The sequence below is a fragment of the Urocitellus parryii genome, chromosome 12 (genome assembly GCF_045843805.1).
Source record: "Urocitellus parryii isolate mUroPar1 chromosome 12, mUroPar1.hap1, whole genome shotgun sequence".
Lineage (NCBI taxonomy): Eukaryota > Metazoa > Chordata > Mammalia > Rodentia > Sciuridae > Urocitellus > Urocitellus parryii.
In genome coordinates this window covers 51,833,587-51,850,564 of record NC_135542.1, presented here as the reverse complement: position 1 = coordinate 51,850,564, position 16,978 = coordinate 51,833,587, and the positions used below count along the sequence as shown (strand labels likewise).

At 47.7% G+C, this 16,978-nt stretch overlaps 2 protein-coding genes across 14 annotated transcripts; one reads left to right on the top strand and one right to left on the bottom strand.

The window, feature by feature from the left end:
- Positions 1–129: 129 nt before the first annotated feature.
- Atraid (all-trans retinoic acid induced differentiation factor) lies at positions 130–5,370 on the bottom strand. Of its 7 annotated transcripts, none has more exons than XM_026414745.2 (9): positions 5,270–5,370; positions 4,098–4,219; positions 3,087–3,123; positions 2,223–2,390; positions 1,554–1,625; positions 1,331–1,402; positions 1,012–1,133; positions 664–761; positions 130–458 (listed from the first exon to the last, which is right to left on the bottom strand). In XM_026414745.2, exons 4-9 carry the CDS (start codon positions 2,261–2,263, stop codon positions 354–356), a joined length of 510 nt encoding a protein of 169 aa, XP_026270530.1. In that variant the 5' UTR covers positions 2,264–2,390; positions 3,087–3,123; positions 4,098–4,219; positions 5,270–5,370; the 3' UTR covers positions 130–353. The 7 variants fall into 7 exon arrangements, with proteins under 7 accessions (XP_026270530.1, XP_026269147.1, XP_077647825.1 ...); XM_026413362.2 differs by lacking the exon at positions 5,270–5,370 and adding an exon at positions 4,306–5,038 and having other exon boundaries at positions 4,165–4,219; XM_077791699.1 differs by lacking the exons at positions 3,087–3,123; positions 5,270–5,370 and adding an exon at positions 4,306–5,038.
- Slc5a6 (solute carrier family 5 member 6) lies at positions 5,099–16,656 on the top strand. Of its 7 annotated transcripts, none has more exons than XM_026408679.2 (17): positions 5,099–5,123; positions 5,937–5,997; positions 8,963–9,490; positions 9,809–9,874; positions 10,210–10,261; positions 10,660–10,727; positions 11,119–11,273; positions 11,696–11,836; positions 12,023–12,152; positions 12,756–12,844; positions 13,352–13,464; positions 13,784–13,851; positions 14,254–14,340; positions 14,479–14,657; positions 14,862–14,965; positions 15,182–15,297; positions 15,694–16,656. In XM_026408679.2, exons 3-17 carry the CDS (start codon positions 9,098–9,100, stop codon positions 15,838–15,840), a joined length of 1,908 nt encoding a protein of 635 aa, XP_026264464.2. In that variant the 5' UTR covers positions 5,099–5,123; positions 5,937–5,997; positions 8,963–9,097; the 3' UTR covers positions 15,841–16,656. The 7 variants fall into 7 exon arrangements, with proteins under 7 accessions (XP_026264464.2, XP_026261466.2, XP_026260760.2 ...); XM_026405681.2 differs by lacking the exon at positions 5,099–5,123 and adding an exon at positions 5,445–5,525; XM_026404975.2 differs by lacking the exon at positions 5,099–5,123 and adding an exon at positions 5,445–5,525 and having other exon boundaries at positions 5,933–5,997.
- The last annotated feature ends 322 nt before the right edge of the window (positions 16,657–16,978 follow it).

Sequence of the window (16,978 nt, the reverse complement as noted above, 5' to 3'; positions counted from 1 at the left end):
CTGAAAAACCCGGCCTCCGCGAAGCTGCCCCCCCAAGCAAGAAACACGAAAGACTACCCGCCTTTCCCTAAAATGTAAAAAAGAAAAAAGAGAGGAAAAAAAAAGGGGAAAAGTTCTTTTTTTTTTTTTAATGTTTATTGTAGTCAACAGCACAAATGGGAACTGGTACTGGTTCATTCCTGACTCAAAAGAGTGTCCAACACTAGCGTAGTGCAATTTTTCTTTTTCCTTCCAAATGCAGCCTCAGACTTAGGAGGGTCCGTTGGTCAATGATGCCCGTCAAGTTAACAAATCTTCCTTGCTGGGCTATATACATCAGGATGATCTTAGGTCAGTAGGAAGCCCTGTGTAGTTCATGAAGTCTTGGCTTTTCGGCGCTGGGTTCCCCAAAGCAAAATGGAGAGGGATAGTGTGGTGGATCCCAGAATCCCAAAGAACATAAATAGTGAGAAGGAGCCCTGTGATTAACAAAAAAAAAAAAAAAAAAATTACACAGCATTCATTGCACGGAGGACTACATCCTAACACCTAGTTCATTCTGGGCAATTCCCCTATAGCTCCTCTTCTCTAGGTAACTGGCATCAGCTTCTTGTGGCTTTCCTTTCAGAGAGGTTCCTGCCCTATGCATTCCTTTTATTACTAATAAGAAGGTCAAATCCTCACCTGGCGCATACACTTGTATCCTTGGAAGCCATCAGCACAAACACACTGCAAGAGACCAGGACCATCAACTGCACAAGATCCATTCTCCGGACACATTTCTGGAAGTCAGAAAGAAAGGAGAACATCTCTGAATGGAATCAGGTTTATTCCAAAATATGTGCTTTAACTTAGTTCTCAGAATACAAATAATCAGAACATAATAATATTTAAGATCTTTTCTTTCCAAAGAGTTAAAGCCTCAGATCTTCAAACAAAAGACAACTTAAGTATCATTATATTTCTGATCTAAAACAGATAATATAAGGGAGGAAAGGAAATGCTCAGAAGGGTGGAGATAAGACAGCATACCTGGGTCTCCAGTGCTATTGCAAAGGTTCCTTTGCCCTTGGCAGATCTTGTTGTCTTTATAAGAGATAACTTGTTTCCAGGCATCATTACCCCCAGGACAGCTTATACCTTGTGGCAGTACCCTGAAGACAACATAGGTGATCATAACATGCAACCTGAGGGGCTGAGGGCGTAACTCTGAGGTAGAGCAAATGCTTAACATGCAAGAGCCATAGATTCAATCCCCAACACCAAAAAGAATAAAATAAAAGAAAGAAGAAAAAGAAAATGCAGCCCAAAGTTGTTGAATTTGTAGCATTTGCCCTATCCTGTTACTCACAGAGTCTGGAGCTGGATAAAGCCACGGAAGGTGTTGGCCAAATTATCCTTGAGAGGGTTTGCCTGAAGGTCTCTGCAAAGTACACACTGTTCAGTAAAGTATCTTTTTCCTGATTATCCAATATTAATATTCATTTACTTTCTAAAGGGTCCATCCCCAAAGATTTTCCTATCAACACTTTATCATATTCACCTTTTGGGCAAGAGGGAACCTAACCACTTACATGATAACAGCAGTATATGCTTGAGGAAAGTTTGGCCCAGGATCCTCCAAAGAACAGTTCTGGAGATCCAATCTGAGGAAATAAAATAATTGGTATAACTATGTATCTTTTTTTTTTTAATCCAAGGCAAGGTTTGTATTTGATTATGCAGTCCCCCTTTCAGCTAATGGTAATTGAATACAATTGTTTAGAGCCACAGACTAGGTGTTGTAGTGGACATTTCAATCATGCATTATCTGACACAATCAATACTAGCTATATGTAGTTACTTTAATTTAGTCTAAAAATTCAGTGTTTCATTTACATTAGTCACATTTCAAAGTGCATGTGAAATAACCACCTTAGTGGCTATGTTTTGTTTAGTACAGATTAGAACATTTCCATTATCACAGAATATTCTATTGGACCAAACTGTTCTAATACTTTTTTCTATGCACTGTGCAAATATTGGAAGAAATTTTGTTCTTGTTTAGATTAGTGAATCTTATATAGATTCTCAGATCCACAGAAGACATTTAAATTAAAAAAAAAATGTATCACATACAGTTTTTTTCCAAGTGCAACTTCTATTACAGACGGATTCTAAACTCCTGGACATTAAACTCCATGACATGCTATTTTTTCTTCACTATCTATTGCTTTCCAGTCCTTTATTTTACAAACACTTACTGAGTGCCATGTGCAGTGGTGAACACCTGTAATCCCAGCATCTTGAGAGACTGAGGCAGGAGTACCACAAGCTTGAGGCCAACAGGTATAATTTAATGAGATGTGTAAAATAAGCAGGATTGGGGATGAAACGTAGTGACACAGCTCCCCTGGGTTCAATCACCAGTACTGGGGGGAAAATTACTGAGTAACTACAAACTGCAAAAATTAGGAGAGGACAAAATATATATAACACAGTATCTTAGTCTTCAAGTGGATTACAATGTAGTAGGGGAACAAGAGCATAACTTAAAAAAAAACACTAAAAATGAATACATTAAATTACAATATGAAAGAAATCATAGGAGACCATATACAGAAATTTGAATGGTATAAACACTAAGAGTTACAAGGGAAAAGATATTACTCTGGGATGTGGTAGTAGGGAGCATTCACAAAGGATGTTGGAATTTAAGTATTGCTATGTCCTAACTTGGTGGAGGAATACAATTTTAGTTATGGAAAGAGGCATGAAGAAACTAACAAAAATGGAATGCCTTTGGGGAGGAGGCAAGTCTGGCTGGAGCTAGACCTTATGGAGGGTTTGAGTGGGCAAGTAATTTAAATGATGGAAAAACAGGTTGGGACTAGTTATGGTAGTTCGTGATTTCAACTGTATCCTGTGGGCAAGAAATAGTTACACATACAATATGAAAGCAAGATAATGATAATGAAAAAAACTGGCTTTCAGAAAGTTTAACACAGGAAGTATCTAGGTAGATTAGGGAAAGAAGAGAACGAGAGCAAGGGATGACATTTTCCAATTTGAAGTTTAGAGTGTACCCAGGAAGAAATGTTTAATAGGTTAGAGATACCCACATGTACCTGGAGCTTGAAGAAGTCAAAGGTCACTAAAAGATACCTAATTTGGGGAGAGATTTGCATGATGGTTATAGTTGAAGCCATTAGGAATAGACAGATTCTTGGGCAGGATGGCACATATCTATAATCCCCACACACTGGGAGGCTGAGGCAGGAGGATCAAGAGTTCAAAGCCAGCCTCAGCAATTTAGCATGGCCCTAAGCGACTCTGTGACATCCTGTCTCTAAATAAAATAAAAAATAGGGCTGGAGATGTGCTTAGTGGTCGAGTGCCCCTGAGTTCAATCCCCCATACCCTCCCCTAAAAAAAAAAAAAAAAAAAAAGAATAGGCAGATCCCCCTGCCCCCCCCCAAAAAAAAAAAAAGTGTAAAGGGAAAAAGGCAGCCAGGCCAAGGAGTAAATCTGAGGGGTTAACCTGAAAAAAGGGCCAGGAAGAGGAATTTGTCCTAAAGAAAAAATGAATTAATCAGAAAAGGAAGAAAAGCCAGTAAGGGGAGAATCTCTTCCAGACACACAGTAAATAACCCAAGTCTTGATAATAAACAAAAGAACAAAGCTCTTTTCAAAATGGTGCCATAAAAGCCCTTTTTTGGTACCAAAGGGACTTAACCATTGAGCCACATCAGCATCCCCCCCCCTTTTTATATTTTAGTTAGAGACAGGGTATCGCTTAGTTACTTAGTGCCTTGCTTTTTGCTGAATCTGGCTATGAACTCTGATCCTCCTGTCTCAGCCTCCTGAGCCGCTGGGATGACAGACATTCACCACTGAGCCCAGCATAAAAGCCTATTTTTAAAAAGGCCCAAACTATGACTTTTAAGCAGTTTCATCCAGGAAGCACAGGATTGTTTACCTAGCCAAAAACGCTATAACAAATTTAAAAGTTTGAGGATCATGGTTTAGATGCCTCCGGTTAGGCACCAATATTTATCTCAAAACCCAATCTGGCAAGGATTGTAGATTTAGGTCTGAAACTCTTTTCCGGTATCCAAGGATGTCTTCTACTCCCTCACCCAAAGATGGTGCCCTTTTGATTCAGGCAGCAGCGGGCGTGCAGCATTAGCTCCGGAGTCTGCTTACAGTAATGGGCCACGTTTGACGAATTTTGCACACTCCCCGGACACTGGGTACATATCTGCAGAAGAGAAAGAAACCTCATTAGGGTTGTAGAAAGAAAAGCCAAGAGAACAAACAAGGATCAAGAATTCACTGCCAGTACACCTCTCCAGAATTCCTCTAACGCAGGGGAGATGGCTCATGTCATATCTTTTTATCAGGCTGGACTAGGAGATGCCATTTCTTCTCCTAAAGCTGGGCGCTGAACGAGTGCGTCAGATTTTCAGTACCAGTCTTCACACAGGAAAGATCTTTATCTTTGAGGATTACTACACAAGGTTTTTACTATGGTCTCTCCAGAGACTTCGCATCTTGGCAGCCCCAGTTTAGCCGAGCGTAAAAGGACTGCAGGAACACAAAGAACTCGTCAAGCATTACAGAAAGAATAGTCCTATCACCGCACCACGCACGGCATTCGTGACTGGACAGCTTGCAAAAGAGTCATAGGACTCATCCGCACGAAGAATTTAAAATTATTCAAAGGCTGAGGAGAGAGGAGGTCGAATTTCATAGGTCTTTGAATGTGGGCAGGGCGAGGGCGCCGGAGGCCTGGGCAACGTGAGTACTGTGAGTACTCCTACTCGGGAGTAGGATCCGTCTGGGGTATTCCTGGGACTAGGATCTGGAGGCCTCGAGGAGGAAATTCGAGCTTGAGCCGGCAGAGGGAGGGGAGAACCGCGGGCAAGCGCGACACACAGAGGGTCAACAAACCCTACTTCAGCCCGGCTTCAATTTGCTTCTGTACCTCGGGTAGCGCCAGAGCCCTTTCCACGCCCAGAGCGAGGAGCAGGGCCATAGCCCTGGAAACCAGGCTTGCACCACTACTAGGAACGATAGGCGCCATTTTCCGCCCTCTCCGACCTCCTTGAGAGCTCGCGAGAGCAGCACGGGGCCCCGCCTCCGGAGCGCCACGCCCTCTAAAGGTGCGTGATCTAACCCTTCTAGTGCAATCGCCTCGGGGCGTGGCTTAGTCGGACAGGTCCAGTCGCCGAGGGGCGGACATCTCTACGAAGTCCGTGCTAGTTTCGGTGCGCTCCAGTGCTCATTCGGGGTGGACAGACCCACTCGCCTTTTCACTTCCCCCTTTGGCATACGCCCCTGTAGCCGCTCAGCTCCCGTGAGCCGACTGCAGACTCCCTCCGGCCCGCGTTCTGCTAGTCCAGATGCCAAGGTTGCGCCCCCGCAGCGATTCTGGCCTCTCCATCCGCCCTCAGTAAACATGGCGGCACAGCGGCTGGGGCGGGCAGGGGGCGGGGCCCCGCTGTCACCCGGCCTGGGCGCTGCGAGCCCAGCCCTCCAGCAATCCACGTGTGGAGACCCGGCAGGTGGGCTGGGCCGGGCCGGAGTGGGCGGGGGCGAAGGGGCTGGGCAGAACAGTTTCTGGGAGGGCGAGGAGGGACTGGTAGGGGCGGAGCGGACTGTCCCTAAGCGTGGGGACTGGAGATCTGAAGTGCGAGCAGTTAAGAGGTGAGCTCGGCACGTGTGGAGGGCAGGGGAAAGCCGGGAAAGAAAGAGGGTAAGGGTGATGGAGGAGCGGAGGGCGAAGGGCAAATACGGGCGGGAGGACACGAGCCTGGGAACGCCCCGGGTGCCAAGTCGCCTTCACCTCAGTCCTGAGACCGCGCGGCGTCCCAGAGCATAGCGAGGAGGTTGGGGCAACACAGACGTGCCCTTCTCTCTCTCTCTCTCTCTCTCTCTCTCTCTCTCTCTCTCTCTCTCTTCCTTTCCAAAGACAGGGAGCGATGCTGAGTTCGGAAAGAAAGAAGGGACCTTCCTAGCCCTGGCTGAAGAACGGAGGTAAGGCAAGGCAGCAGTGTCCCAGGGTAGCCGGTGTTCTGACTGAAGGGTGCTAGGGGACGCCTGCTTTTGGAGAAACAGTTTTTGCTTTGATTAGCGTCCCCCCTGCCCTCCCCCCAAAAAAATAAAAAATAAAAGCTCATTGAAGCCAACCAGAACTCATCTCGAGTAGCCAGCAGAGCCTCCCCTTCGTGTTCTCCCAGGTATCTATTACTAGGTACCTATACCTGAGAATCTTCGGAATTTGTATTTTACATTTGGATGGCAGGCACATTTTCCAAGATGTTAAAATCCGATCTTCGCATTTTGATAAGAAGCCCCAAGCTTTTCAGACCTTGAGGAATTTTAGACACAAGACAAATTTTGAGAGAATATTTTTGGAGAAGTTGATCCTACAGTGGGTCCTTTACATTTTGTAGGAGTCAAAGCATTCCAGTGCAATGTGCGACCAAAGTGAGTAAGGCTTTTTTAAAAGGGGCCTCCATGAGCTGTTGGTACCTTGGTATGTTGAAGTTTTAGTGAAACAACTTGGTTCCTCCTTTTGACTCCAACTCTCTGGCAAGTCCATTGGATTTTATCAGTGTAGGGTTTTTAGAAAGCCACTGCTCTGTTCCTAGAATTATACTGTGTTCGATGAAGGCTTTGTTACTGTTTTTTTTTTTTTTTTTTTCCCTGTCTTTCCTGGCTCTCTTTAGCCATCCAGGAGGGTTCTCTGTACTTCAGGCAAATAGAATTTTATCAGGAAGCCTATCAGTTTACCTCAGCAGTATGGTGTCCCAGTCTTTTCTGTAACCACCTGCCTATCAGTGCCATTAACCATTTAGTTCTACGTGTTCTTTGTTGCACATAGCAGACATCTCTTTCTAGTAGTTCCCATCATCTCTATCATTAGCAGTAAAAATTGTCAAAGAGGAACAAGAAAACTCAAGATGTTGCAACATAAAAAAGCCCTGGGCATCTTTAGATTAAACCAGAGTGACCTGTTCAGAACTTTGTTCTAGACACTAGCATTTGTGACTGTAAACATGTGACCCAATAGTTGCCAGCTCTTTCTTCTTTTCATTGGTCCCAGGAGGTTCCAAGTTCAGATTCAGTCTATTCCTTGCTAACTAGGTAGCATATGCCCAAGAATTCTGGAGAGCTAAAGGTCGGCCTGATCTTCCCTCCGGTGGGCAGGACCAGAAGACACAGTTTATATTAATCTATCTCTAGATTAGTTGAAATGTAAACTATGTGTCTTGAATGATTGACTATAGTTAACACTCAGCTCCTGCCCTTTCTTGGAGTAGTAAGGACAGATCTTTACAGACAATACTCTTCCTTTAGACAGCACTATTTTATTTTCTCCCTTGTTTTGTATCATACTGCATAACCTTAAGCAAATTATTTGTTTCAATTACCTTGTGAAAAATTCCTGTCTTAACCTGAGAAATGGTATTTTGAAAGCATCAGCCATTATAACTTCATTATTTAGTGTTACTAATGAGAGCAAAGCACTTAGCACACTTCTGGGCTATATAGCAGATGTTTAGAAAATGTTAATGTTAGGCTATCTAAATACATGACACTCTGGTGTCTTTTCCTCCATACCAATTAAGTACTCCTAGGGCATTGGTTCTGAAGACAAGATGATATTTATGGAGAGCAGAATGGATGGGGAATTATTAGATCCTGGTTCTGATCTGGCCTCTGACAACAATTGGCTGTGCTTATGAAAAGTTCACTTGAATAATCTGGGCCTTTGCTTATCTGTGAAATGAGGAGGATATAATAGTGATCACCTAAGATTTCTTTAAATGCTGTAATTCTGCAGTTCCCTCTTTGCTTCTCTGTGTGTTCTTGGAGGATTACTATTTTTTGTGTGGGAGTTAGAAAAGCAACTTTCCCATTTTCTCTCAGTTCCTCCTTTCTAACTCCCTCCAGCACACAGGGTGCCAAGAGTGACTTAGGCCGAAAGCCTAATCCATCTAGGAATGCTATTGAATATGAGCTCACTGCTTCCCATTTTGGAACTTCTGAGTTGGGGTGATAGGGCCATTTGGTTCACAGTGAATGGTTCCCTGCATGGATGGACCAGAACAAATAGCTTTTGAGCTTTTCCCTACACCTCATTCCTGGTCTCTTCTTAGTCACTTTATACAGCCAGACACTCCACCTCTGCCCAGCTCTGCCACAGAACAGGGATTACTTCTCCAGGTAGGTGTCTGCCTACACAGTGTGCGAACATTCTCCCCAGCTGGTTAGCTTTTGTCCACAGTGGTTCTGGAATCATAATCTTCAATCCTTGGTTCCAGCACAGTGCCCTGGCTGGCACCTTGCCTCTCACTTTGGAATCCCATCATTCTTTCCAGATCTGTTATTGACCTTGGTAGGGCAGGTGGAGGGTCTGAGAAATTGGGTATCAGGTTGATTGAGTAGTGTTGGAGAGAAAGGAAAGGGCACAGAGTGATTAGAATGGAGTTTGGGTTGCCATGGAGGCAAGCTCACTGTTGAGCAGTGCTGAGAAGTGGTGCTGTTAGAAGGGTGATTCTGGGAATCATGGGAGGTAAGGCTGAGGCAAGGGGAACAGGGGAAGCCCTGCTGTCATTGTTCTCCATTTCTTCTTCCCTGCAGGGCTGTGGCGCCAGGCTGGGCTCTACTAGCTTAGTACATTATGGTGACTGGGTCTTTGCCTACAAGGCAAAGTTTATATTAATTCTGAAAAGAAACTGGAGCTAGAGTTGATTTTTCTTTTTGCTACTTAGGTGGAGGCCCAAGAATATTATTGAATTTCACAGCTTTGCACACCCAAAGGTCCTAGCCAAATTATTGTCTCCTGGCTCTCTTACTCTGCTGCTTCCTCCCTTTCCGATTTCCCCTAACCAGCCCATCCCAGGCCTTCACAGGTAGTTATCGCCACACTGTCTGGTGCAAGTCTAACAGGTATGGAACAAAATAGGCTTGACTAGAAGTTGACTCCTTGCAGCTCACCCTGGACCATGTCACTGGGTGGAAGAGGAGGACTGTGATAACCGTGGCTGGGAGCCAGCTTGTAAGCTGCCTGAGTGGCAGCCCAGAACCCAGGAGCAGCACCTGACTGCAGACCACAGACACTGCGAGGATGAGTGTAACGATGAGCACCGCAGCCCCCCTCCTCTCAACCTCGCACCCAAGCGTGGCCACATCTACCTTCTCCTTTGTGGACTATGTGGTATTTGTTCTGCTGTTGCTTCTCTCCCTGGCCATTGGTCTCTACCATGCTTTTCGTGGCTGGGGCCGCCATACTGTTGGCCAACTGCTGATGGCAGATCGCAAAATGAGCTGCTTTCCTGTGGCGCTGTCCCTGCTAGCCACCTTCCAGTCAGCTGTTGCCATCCTGGGAGTTCCATCTGAGATCTACCGATTTGGGACCCAGTATTGGTTCCTGGGTTGCTCCTACTTCCTAGGGCTGCTGATACCTGCTCACATCTTCATCCCCATCTTCTACCGTTTGAATCTCACCAGTGCCTATGAGGTGAGCAGGGAAGGTCGGGGGAGACATGGGGACCTCCAGAGATATGAATGGAGAAGAGGACAGGACATACATGAGGTGATCTAGGGCCCTAGATCACCGCCATCCAAGGAAGATGGCAGAGAATTCCCCTGAGTTTCTCAGTTCTTCCTGGATGGAGTCCAGGTGGGGCTGGGAGTCCGGGGAGTGCCTTGCTGAGGAAGGCTTAGAGTAGACATGCGTTAGATGTTCCCTCCTGGATCTTTGAGGGAAGGGATATGTGTTGTGGAGGGCAGAGTTGGGAGGAATGCCATACCTTTCTTTCTGTATATTCCTACCTAGTACTTGGAGCTCCGATTCAATAAAGCAGTGCGGGTTTGTGGAACTGTGACCTTCATTTTTCAGATGGTAGGTGGAATGTGATAGAAATTGAGCCCGGGGCATGTAGAGAGCTGAATTTAGGCATGTTGAGGGAGATGGAGTTTTCCCTGCTCTCAGACTGGCAGGATTGAAATTCCTGTGAGGGGTCAATGTCATAGAAGCCATCAGCAGCCCCCTGCTGCCCATTCTGTCCAATGCTACCATAGGTACCGGGGTGATATTAAGCCAGACATTGGGAGGAGAAGGGAGAGGGAAGTGAACTAGGAAAGTGGAAATCTTGGGGAAATTGGAGCTGAGGTCCATCCTTCTCTCATCCCACCTGCATCTCCTCTCCCCATCGCATCCTTTCGCATATCCAACAGGTGATCTACATGGGGGTCGTGCTCTATGCTCCATCTTTGGCCCTCAATGCAGGTGAGGAGTCAGGCCCCTGGCTTCCAGCAGTGGCAGTCTGGGAAAACACCTTTGGGAGGGTCAAAGAAGGGCAATGTGCCATAAGAACCTAACTTTGGACAGGGAGTTAAATCATTGCATGGGCCCTTGGGTTGGCTTCTATCAGGTAGAAGCAGGATTGGTTCACCTTACTTGAAAGCTGATCAAACATTACTATGCCTCACCTGAATTGGTTAATCAACACCTTTTGGTGGAGCTCTGCAAACATTTTTCCCCATTGAGAATGGTTTATTTTGTCTTTAATGACTAATTGCTTCATTTCTATGACTTAGCGTAGCTGCATTCACCAGGGCTTTTCCGGCTTCTGTCTTGGGAAACCCTCTTCCAGAGATATGAGTGTGACTTATATCTGCTTACAGTGACTGGCTTTGATCTGTGGCTGTCTGTGCTGACCCTGGGCATTGTCTGCAACATCTATACTGCATTGGTAAGTGCTGTAAGGCCTGAGAGATAAAGAAGGGATGAGGGGCTGGGATTTTAGCTCAGTCGCAGAGTGCTTGCCTCCCAAGTGTGAGGCACTGGGTTCTATCCTTAGCACCACATAAAAATAAATAAATAAATGTCTTGTGTTCATCTACAACTAAAAAAAAAAAAAAAAAAAAGGAATGAGATAAGAATATAGGTGAGGAGATGGGATGAAATCTACAGATAGGTTGGGGTGACGGAAGATGAGATTTAGGATGGGAGGTAGGAGTGAGGATGGGAATGATGCCAGTAGAGTCCCAGTGATTACTGCCGGAAAGTTGTGTAGCCTCCTCGCTGGTTGTGTCCTCCCTGTGGAAGATATATTTGGCAGGTGTGCTGTCTTTTCTCTGCAGGGTGGACTGAAGGCTGTCATCTGGACAGATGTGTTCCAGACACTGGTCATGTTCTTAGGGCAGCTGGCAGTCATCATTGTGGGGTCGAACAAAGTAGGAGGCTTGGGGCATGTGTGGGATGTGGCTTCCCAGCACGGCCGTATCTCTGGGATTGAGTAAGTACACATGTTTCCTGACTGCAGTCTGCAGTATCTGGGATCCAGGCCCATCCTAAAACCTAGTATCTGGGCATCATAAGCAAAGGGCATGCTGGGAAGCTCAGGTGCAACACTGCATGGGCAGGAAACTGGCACTACAGAGAGGAACGGTGATCACAGGTGCCCTGCTAGTGTTTGTGGAGGATCAGGATGGTACCAGGATGACTACCTGGGACGAGGCTGGGGTTGGAAAAAGGGAACTCTCCCTCCAGCTTGCTGTGCTATCTCTTGAGTCTATCCAGGTCCTTGTCTTAAGTCATTCTCTTAGCATAGCAGTGGCGCTTTGCTCTGCTGTCCACTTACCTCTCTTTCCAGGAGGACAAGAAAGCCAAGTTGGTGTCTGGGGCTCTGACATGGTGGCTGGGTGGCATTTGTTGCAGGCTGGATCCTGACCCCTTTGTGCGGCACACCTTCTGGACCCTGGCCTTTGGGGGAGTCTTTATGATGCTCTCTTTATATGGTGTGAACCAAGCTCAGGTGCAGCGCTACCTCAGTTCCCGCACAGAGAAGACTGCTGTGCTGTGAGTGCGGGGTCAGGAAGCAGTAGAGGAGGGGGTTCTCTGGAGATGCATGAGGTGGGGCAGGATGGCAGGGTGCACATGCATCCATTGGAGCCAGGAATTAGACCTCCTCTCTGAAGGCTCAGGAGGGTGTGCCTGATGGTGCCCATTAACCCAGCCTTACCCCTTGGCACTGACTTTTTGCAGCTCCTGCTATGCCGTGTTCCCCTGCCAGCAGCTGGTCCTCTGCATGAGCTGCCTCATCGGCCTGGTCATGTTCGCCTATTACCAGGAGTATCCCATGAGTACCCAGCAGTCTCAGGCAGCTCCTGACCAAGTGAGAAGGCCTCTCCAGCTCCCTCCTGTGCCCATGAGAGGCCAGACCTGGCATCCAAGCAGATAGTTTGAGTAGCTACAGAAAAGCCCCAGGGCCTGGATGGGAGATGGAGGAAAAGTCCTCTCTAACTCTGAGGTTCCAATAGTCTAGAGAGTCAGATGCCAGCCCTAGTCATCACCTAATTAGTGCTCATCCTGCCGGGGTGGGGGTGTGGGGAGAAGGTTACTTTTAACCTGTCCCTCACTATGCACGGCATGCTCTGCCAGGAGTTGTCATATGCCTGGTCTTATGTAAGCCTTCCAGAAGTGTCATTTTATAGAGGAGAAATTGCCTTGGTGAGATAGGCAGTGTGCTGACATCACACTGCTAGTCAGAGGCAGAACTGGGACTTGTGCTGCCATGTGTCACTCTCTCTTCAGGGCCCCTTTTCTGTTGACTTGGGGGAGATCACTTATAGTAGCAGATGCCTGTGTATCTGACTCCCTATCCTGATGCACCAGGCTCTGGGGACTTGCTGGGGCATGTGCAGAGGGGTTTCCGTGCACAGCCCACCTGGGGAAGGCACCCTTCTGAGGAGGTCCATGTACTCTGCTCTGCTTGCAGTTCGTCCTCTACTTTGTGATAGACATCCTGAAAGGTCTGCCAGGCCTGCCTGGGCTCTTTGTTGCCTGCCTCTTCAGTGGCTCCCTCAGGTATCGCCTTTGACCACTTGCCCCAGGTGTGGTGCTCCTATTCCAAGGGGACAGGTGGAGGAGGGATCCCATTGAGTTTCTCACTGTGCCATCCATTGTGGATGACAAGATATAGTCCAACTGTATAAGACCACAGCCTCTGCAGATGATGCTCTGTTTTGATTAAGAGTTCTCAGGAATCGATTGACTTCAACAAAAGCTTTACCTACATCCGAAAAGGACAGTATCTGGGGCTCAGTAGTAGAGCACTTGGCCTACCACATGGGTGATCCTAGGTTCAGTCCCCAGTGCTGCCAAAAAAAAAAAAAAGAAAAATCAACAAGGGACAGAGTCCTTGCCTTCCAGACCTCCTCTGAAGTATCCTGAGTTCCAACTGTGAGGATGGTTCTAGGTTGCATATGTCATCTCTGTCACCTTTTGGGCCCTGTTCTCTCTGTAGAGTCCCTTGTTAGTTCTGCCTATCTTGGCTCCTGGGCACAGTGCTGTTCCTCATTCTCTTTTTTCTAGCACCATATCCTCTGCTTTTAATTCATTGGCAACTGTTACGATGGAAGACCTGATTCAACCTTGGTTCCCTGAGTTCTGCGAGGCCCGGGCCATCGTGCTTTCCAGAAGCCTTGGTGGGGTTACACTTCCCCATATTGTCAGTTTTGTTCTTTCTGAGATACACCCTGACTACTGTCAGCACCTATTTTATCCTGGGCACACCAGTTGCCTTCACCCCATGGTTTTATATATCTCAGAGCGTTTCCTGGGGGAGGTTTCTGAGTCACATAGCACTGAGAATGGGCAGAGGGACCTGGAGCTGGGGCATGAGGAATATGTGCCCTCTTTCCAGGGCTCCAGGGTGGTGGCTTGGTTGGGTGGTTGTATTGTTTTTCTCTCTTTTTATTGTGTTTGCTCACATCTGCTTATTTTCTCCCTTGTGCTTTTCCCCAGCCTTTGGCTATGGGATACTTTGTCTTGGAATGGCCTATATTTCTTCCCATTTGGGATCTGTGCTGCAGGTAATGACTATGGAGAGAAGAAAATACTTTGTAAGGAAGAAAAGGGATTGATTGAAACAGGAAATTTTCAGCAGGGCATGGCTTAAGGAGCAGGTGTCAGAAATCTCCTTTGATGGACCACCTTTAGCTTTTTGCCACTTTAGACTCTCAAGTGACAAAAAGCTCTCAGGTTACTTCTGGGATATTGTCAGTTCAGAGAAACATAGAGCTCAGCCTGAAGTGGGAATCCAGAGCACATGCCTGCAGTCAACTCTGCCCTCTGTTCCAGGGGGAGGAGATAGACAGCTGATGAGTGGGGCTATGAGGCAGTGATGGGTAGTTGTGCTTGCTCAGTGAGCCTGGGGTCTTTGATTGTGGGTGGTGTGTTCTTTTCTCATTTTTCCTCAACTCTGTCCTCCCCAGGCAGCAATCAGCATCTTTGGCATGGTTGGGGGGCCACTGCTTGGACTCTTCTGCCTTGGGATGTTCTTTCCTTGCGCCAACCCTCCTGTGAGTGATGTATCTGGGTCCACAGTCATGTGCATGGGATGGGCCTGTGGACTGGGTTGGCAGGGCTTTCAGGATGGGGGGCTGGAGACTGTGAAGGTTTGGCCTTGTGACAAGTAAGTGTGCTGTGTCTTTGGGCAGGGTGCCATTGTGGGCCTGTTGGCGGGACTCATCATGGCCTTCTGGATCGGCGTTGGGAGCATAGTGACCAGCATGAGCTCTAGCACTGCACCTTCACTTAATGGGTCCATCTTCAGCCTGCCCACCAATCTGACCACCACTACTGTGACCACCCTGATGACCTCAACCACCCTCTCTAAGTGAGGCTGGGCTTGCTGTCCTTCTCCTTGAGGGCAGAAACTCAGTTTTAAGGATCTTAAACAGGCCTTGCTAAGGGATTGGCCACCAGAGGACTTAGGGAAGTGTTGTCTTGGGTAGTGTTGTTGTAGGTGGATAGAATGAGGTGTCTAAGAATGCCCTTTCAACCAGTTGCTAATTGTCCCCCCCCCCTCTGTTCTCTCCAGGCCCACAGGGCTGCAGCGATTCTATTCTCTGTCTTATTTATGGTACAGCGCTCACAACTCTACCACAGTTATTGTGGTGGGCCTGACTGTCAGTCTGCTCACTGGTAAGGATCTGGTATTGCTGTGCAGAAAAATGAGGAGGGGCAAGGGGGCTCCTGAGGACTCTGCCCCTCAGAGCCCTTGGCTGTAGGTAACAGCCAGGCTTCCCAGCAGAGGTCCCAGAGGTGGGAGGGGGCTGAGACTTCTGCTGAAGGGACAGCCAAGGACTTGCTGCCCTGGAGGGTTCCCCAGAAGTCACTCAAAAGTTCCTTTGCATTCAGGGGGAATGCGGGGCCGGCCCCTGAACCCTCGGACCATTTACCCTGTGCTGCCAAGACTTCTCTCCCTCCTGCCCTTGTCCTGTCAGAAGCGGCTTTTCTGCAGAAGCCACAGCCAGGTGGGACCCATTGTCACATGACCTACTTCCTCTTGTACACAGATGCCACTTGCCTTCCAAGTCCCCTCCTATCCCCTTTTCTGTCTCCTGTCTCCAGCACTCCTTTTTCTAATCATGTGCCTAAACAGGGACTGTCCCCAGCAGCTGCCCTTCCACAAGGCCAAGCTGGCTCGGGGAGCAAAAGGATCAGCTCAGCTCAGCCTGGCCTTTCTGCTGCCCTATCCCACTCCTGCTCTGCACTGTGCTCCTCCTTCTCCTCCCCTGCTCCCCCACTGGCCTGGCTGGGCTCCCTTTTAGCGGGGACCCAAGCAGGGTCTCTCGCTTTCCTACATGTGTCCCTTCACCACCCTTGCCCACTCTTACCAGCTCCACTGCCTTTGCTCTGCATGTTCCCAGGATGTCCCCACGGACTGTGACCTGTTTCCGGAGAAGAAGATGAATGGGGTGCTGTGGGCCAGCAGAGACAAGGAGGAGATGGCTCAGGATGGCTCAGCCCACCAGGGCAGCAGCCCCACATTTGTTCTCCAAGAGACCTCTCTATGATGGGGGCAGATCCCCACTGCCAGCCAGCAGTCGGAGTACACTATAGTGCAGGGATGGGACTGGGTGACTTTGTCTACACCAAAGGATCTTGTTCTTAAAGGTTCTCACCTGCCATGGAAATTGTCCCATTCCAGGTGGGTGAGAGGAGGGCAGAATTTCTCCTCATCCTTTGCCAGTCTGTTCTCTAGAGGACCAGGCTGCAGGGGGAAGGATAGTGCAATAATGAGCATAGGAGCAAATCCTCTGGGAAAGGGATATGGCTTCTGATTCAGCATAGCCAGTATCCTTTGGAGAAGTTAGAGACCATACTTCTGGGGAAAATTTTCCTGGGGCCCAATTTGACAAGATTGACCAGCTCCACCAGCTCCGCATAGCTCAAAGCTCCTTAAAGGACAACTGTTCCCTTATTATTCCATGTGGGCACCGATTCTGTCAGCCACGGTGGGCCCTGTGATCCCTTTCAGGTTGTCTGTGACTCCCAGACTCCTCGTTCTTGTGTGCCTAATTTGTTCTTGAGAGGTTTTGATGTCCCTGAGCCTCTCTGAATAGGCAGATGTGTTCATCTGCTTTGTGTACAGTAGGCAGGTTTTCCACATCACTGACCCACCCTAAAACACTGAAATGGGCTTTTGGGGATGGGCAAATATGGATCCAAGGAACCAGGGCCGTAACCAGGTCCTCTGTGGAATATGCTATCCTCATCTCCAGAGCCAGGCACCCTGGTATCATTCTGTCATTGATACTCCTATTTTCTTTTGGAGTTTCTTCCTCATGTATCTTTGTTCCTAGGGAATAAAAATTGCTGTTGCATCTAGAGTCTTGGCTTCTGTTCTGTCTTCAACTATCCACCCAGTCCCTGGAGAAGAAGAGCCCCTCCTGTGCATAGATGTCTTTGTCAGTGGAAGGGACAGAGGGGCCTTCCACTGAAACTTCCTGGAGTTTCTGCAGTTCCACATCTGTTGGGGCGGCATTTCGCTCCTCAGGGTGGAAGATGTACTTACTCCTTAAGGCTTTACTTCTTGTGGCTTAGGCTGTCACCTGTTGCCCTTTTTGTCCTTTGCCAAACAATCTCTGTTGCTGAGAAGCTCTCCAGATTACCTCAGCAGAGATGTCCCAGGCAGATCTGAGGATTCAGCTC

What these genes read in the sequence shown, in the direction of transcription:
- Atraid (XM_026411213.2), bottom strand. Translation starts at nt 5,044, where the DNA reads ATGGCGCCTATCGTTCCTAGTAGTGGTGCAAGCCTGGTTTCCAGGGCT. An exon ending in CAAAAGGGCACCATCTTTGG is followed by an intron (nt 1,626 to 4,097) that starts GTGAGGGAGTAG and finishes TTATTTCCTCAG; the next exon opens with ATTGGATCTCCAGAACTGTT. An exon ending in GCATATACTGCTGTTATCAT is followed by an intron (nt 1,403 to 1,553) that starts GTAAGTGGTTAG and finishes TGTACTTTGCAG; the next exon opens with AGACCTTCAGGCAAACCCTC.
- Slc5a6 (XM_026408679.2), top strand. Translation starts at nt 9,098, where the DNA reads ATGAGTGTAACGATGAGCACCGCAGCCCCCCTCCTCTCAACCTCGCAC. An exon ending in ATCTCACCAGTGCCTATGAG is followed by an intron (nt 9,491 to 9,808) that starts GTGAGCAGGGAA and finishes ATTCCTACCTAG; the next exon opens with TACTTGGAGCTCCGATTCAA. An exon ending in TTCCTTGCGCCAACCCTCCT is followed by an intron (nt 14,341 to 14,478) that starts GTGAGTGATGTA and finishes GTCTTTGGGCAG; the next exon opens with GGTGCCATTGTGGGCCTGTT.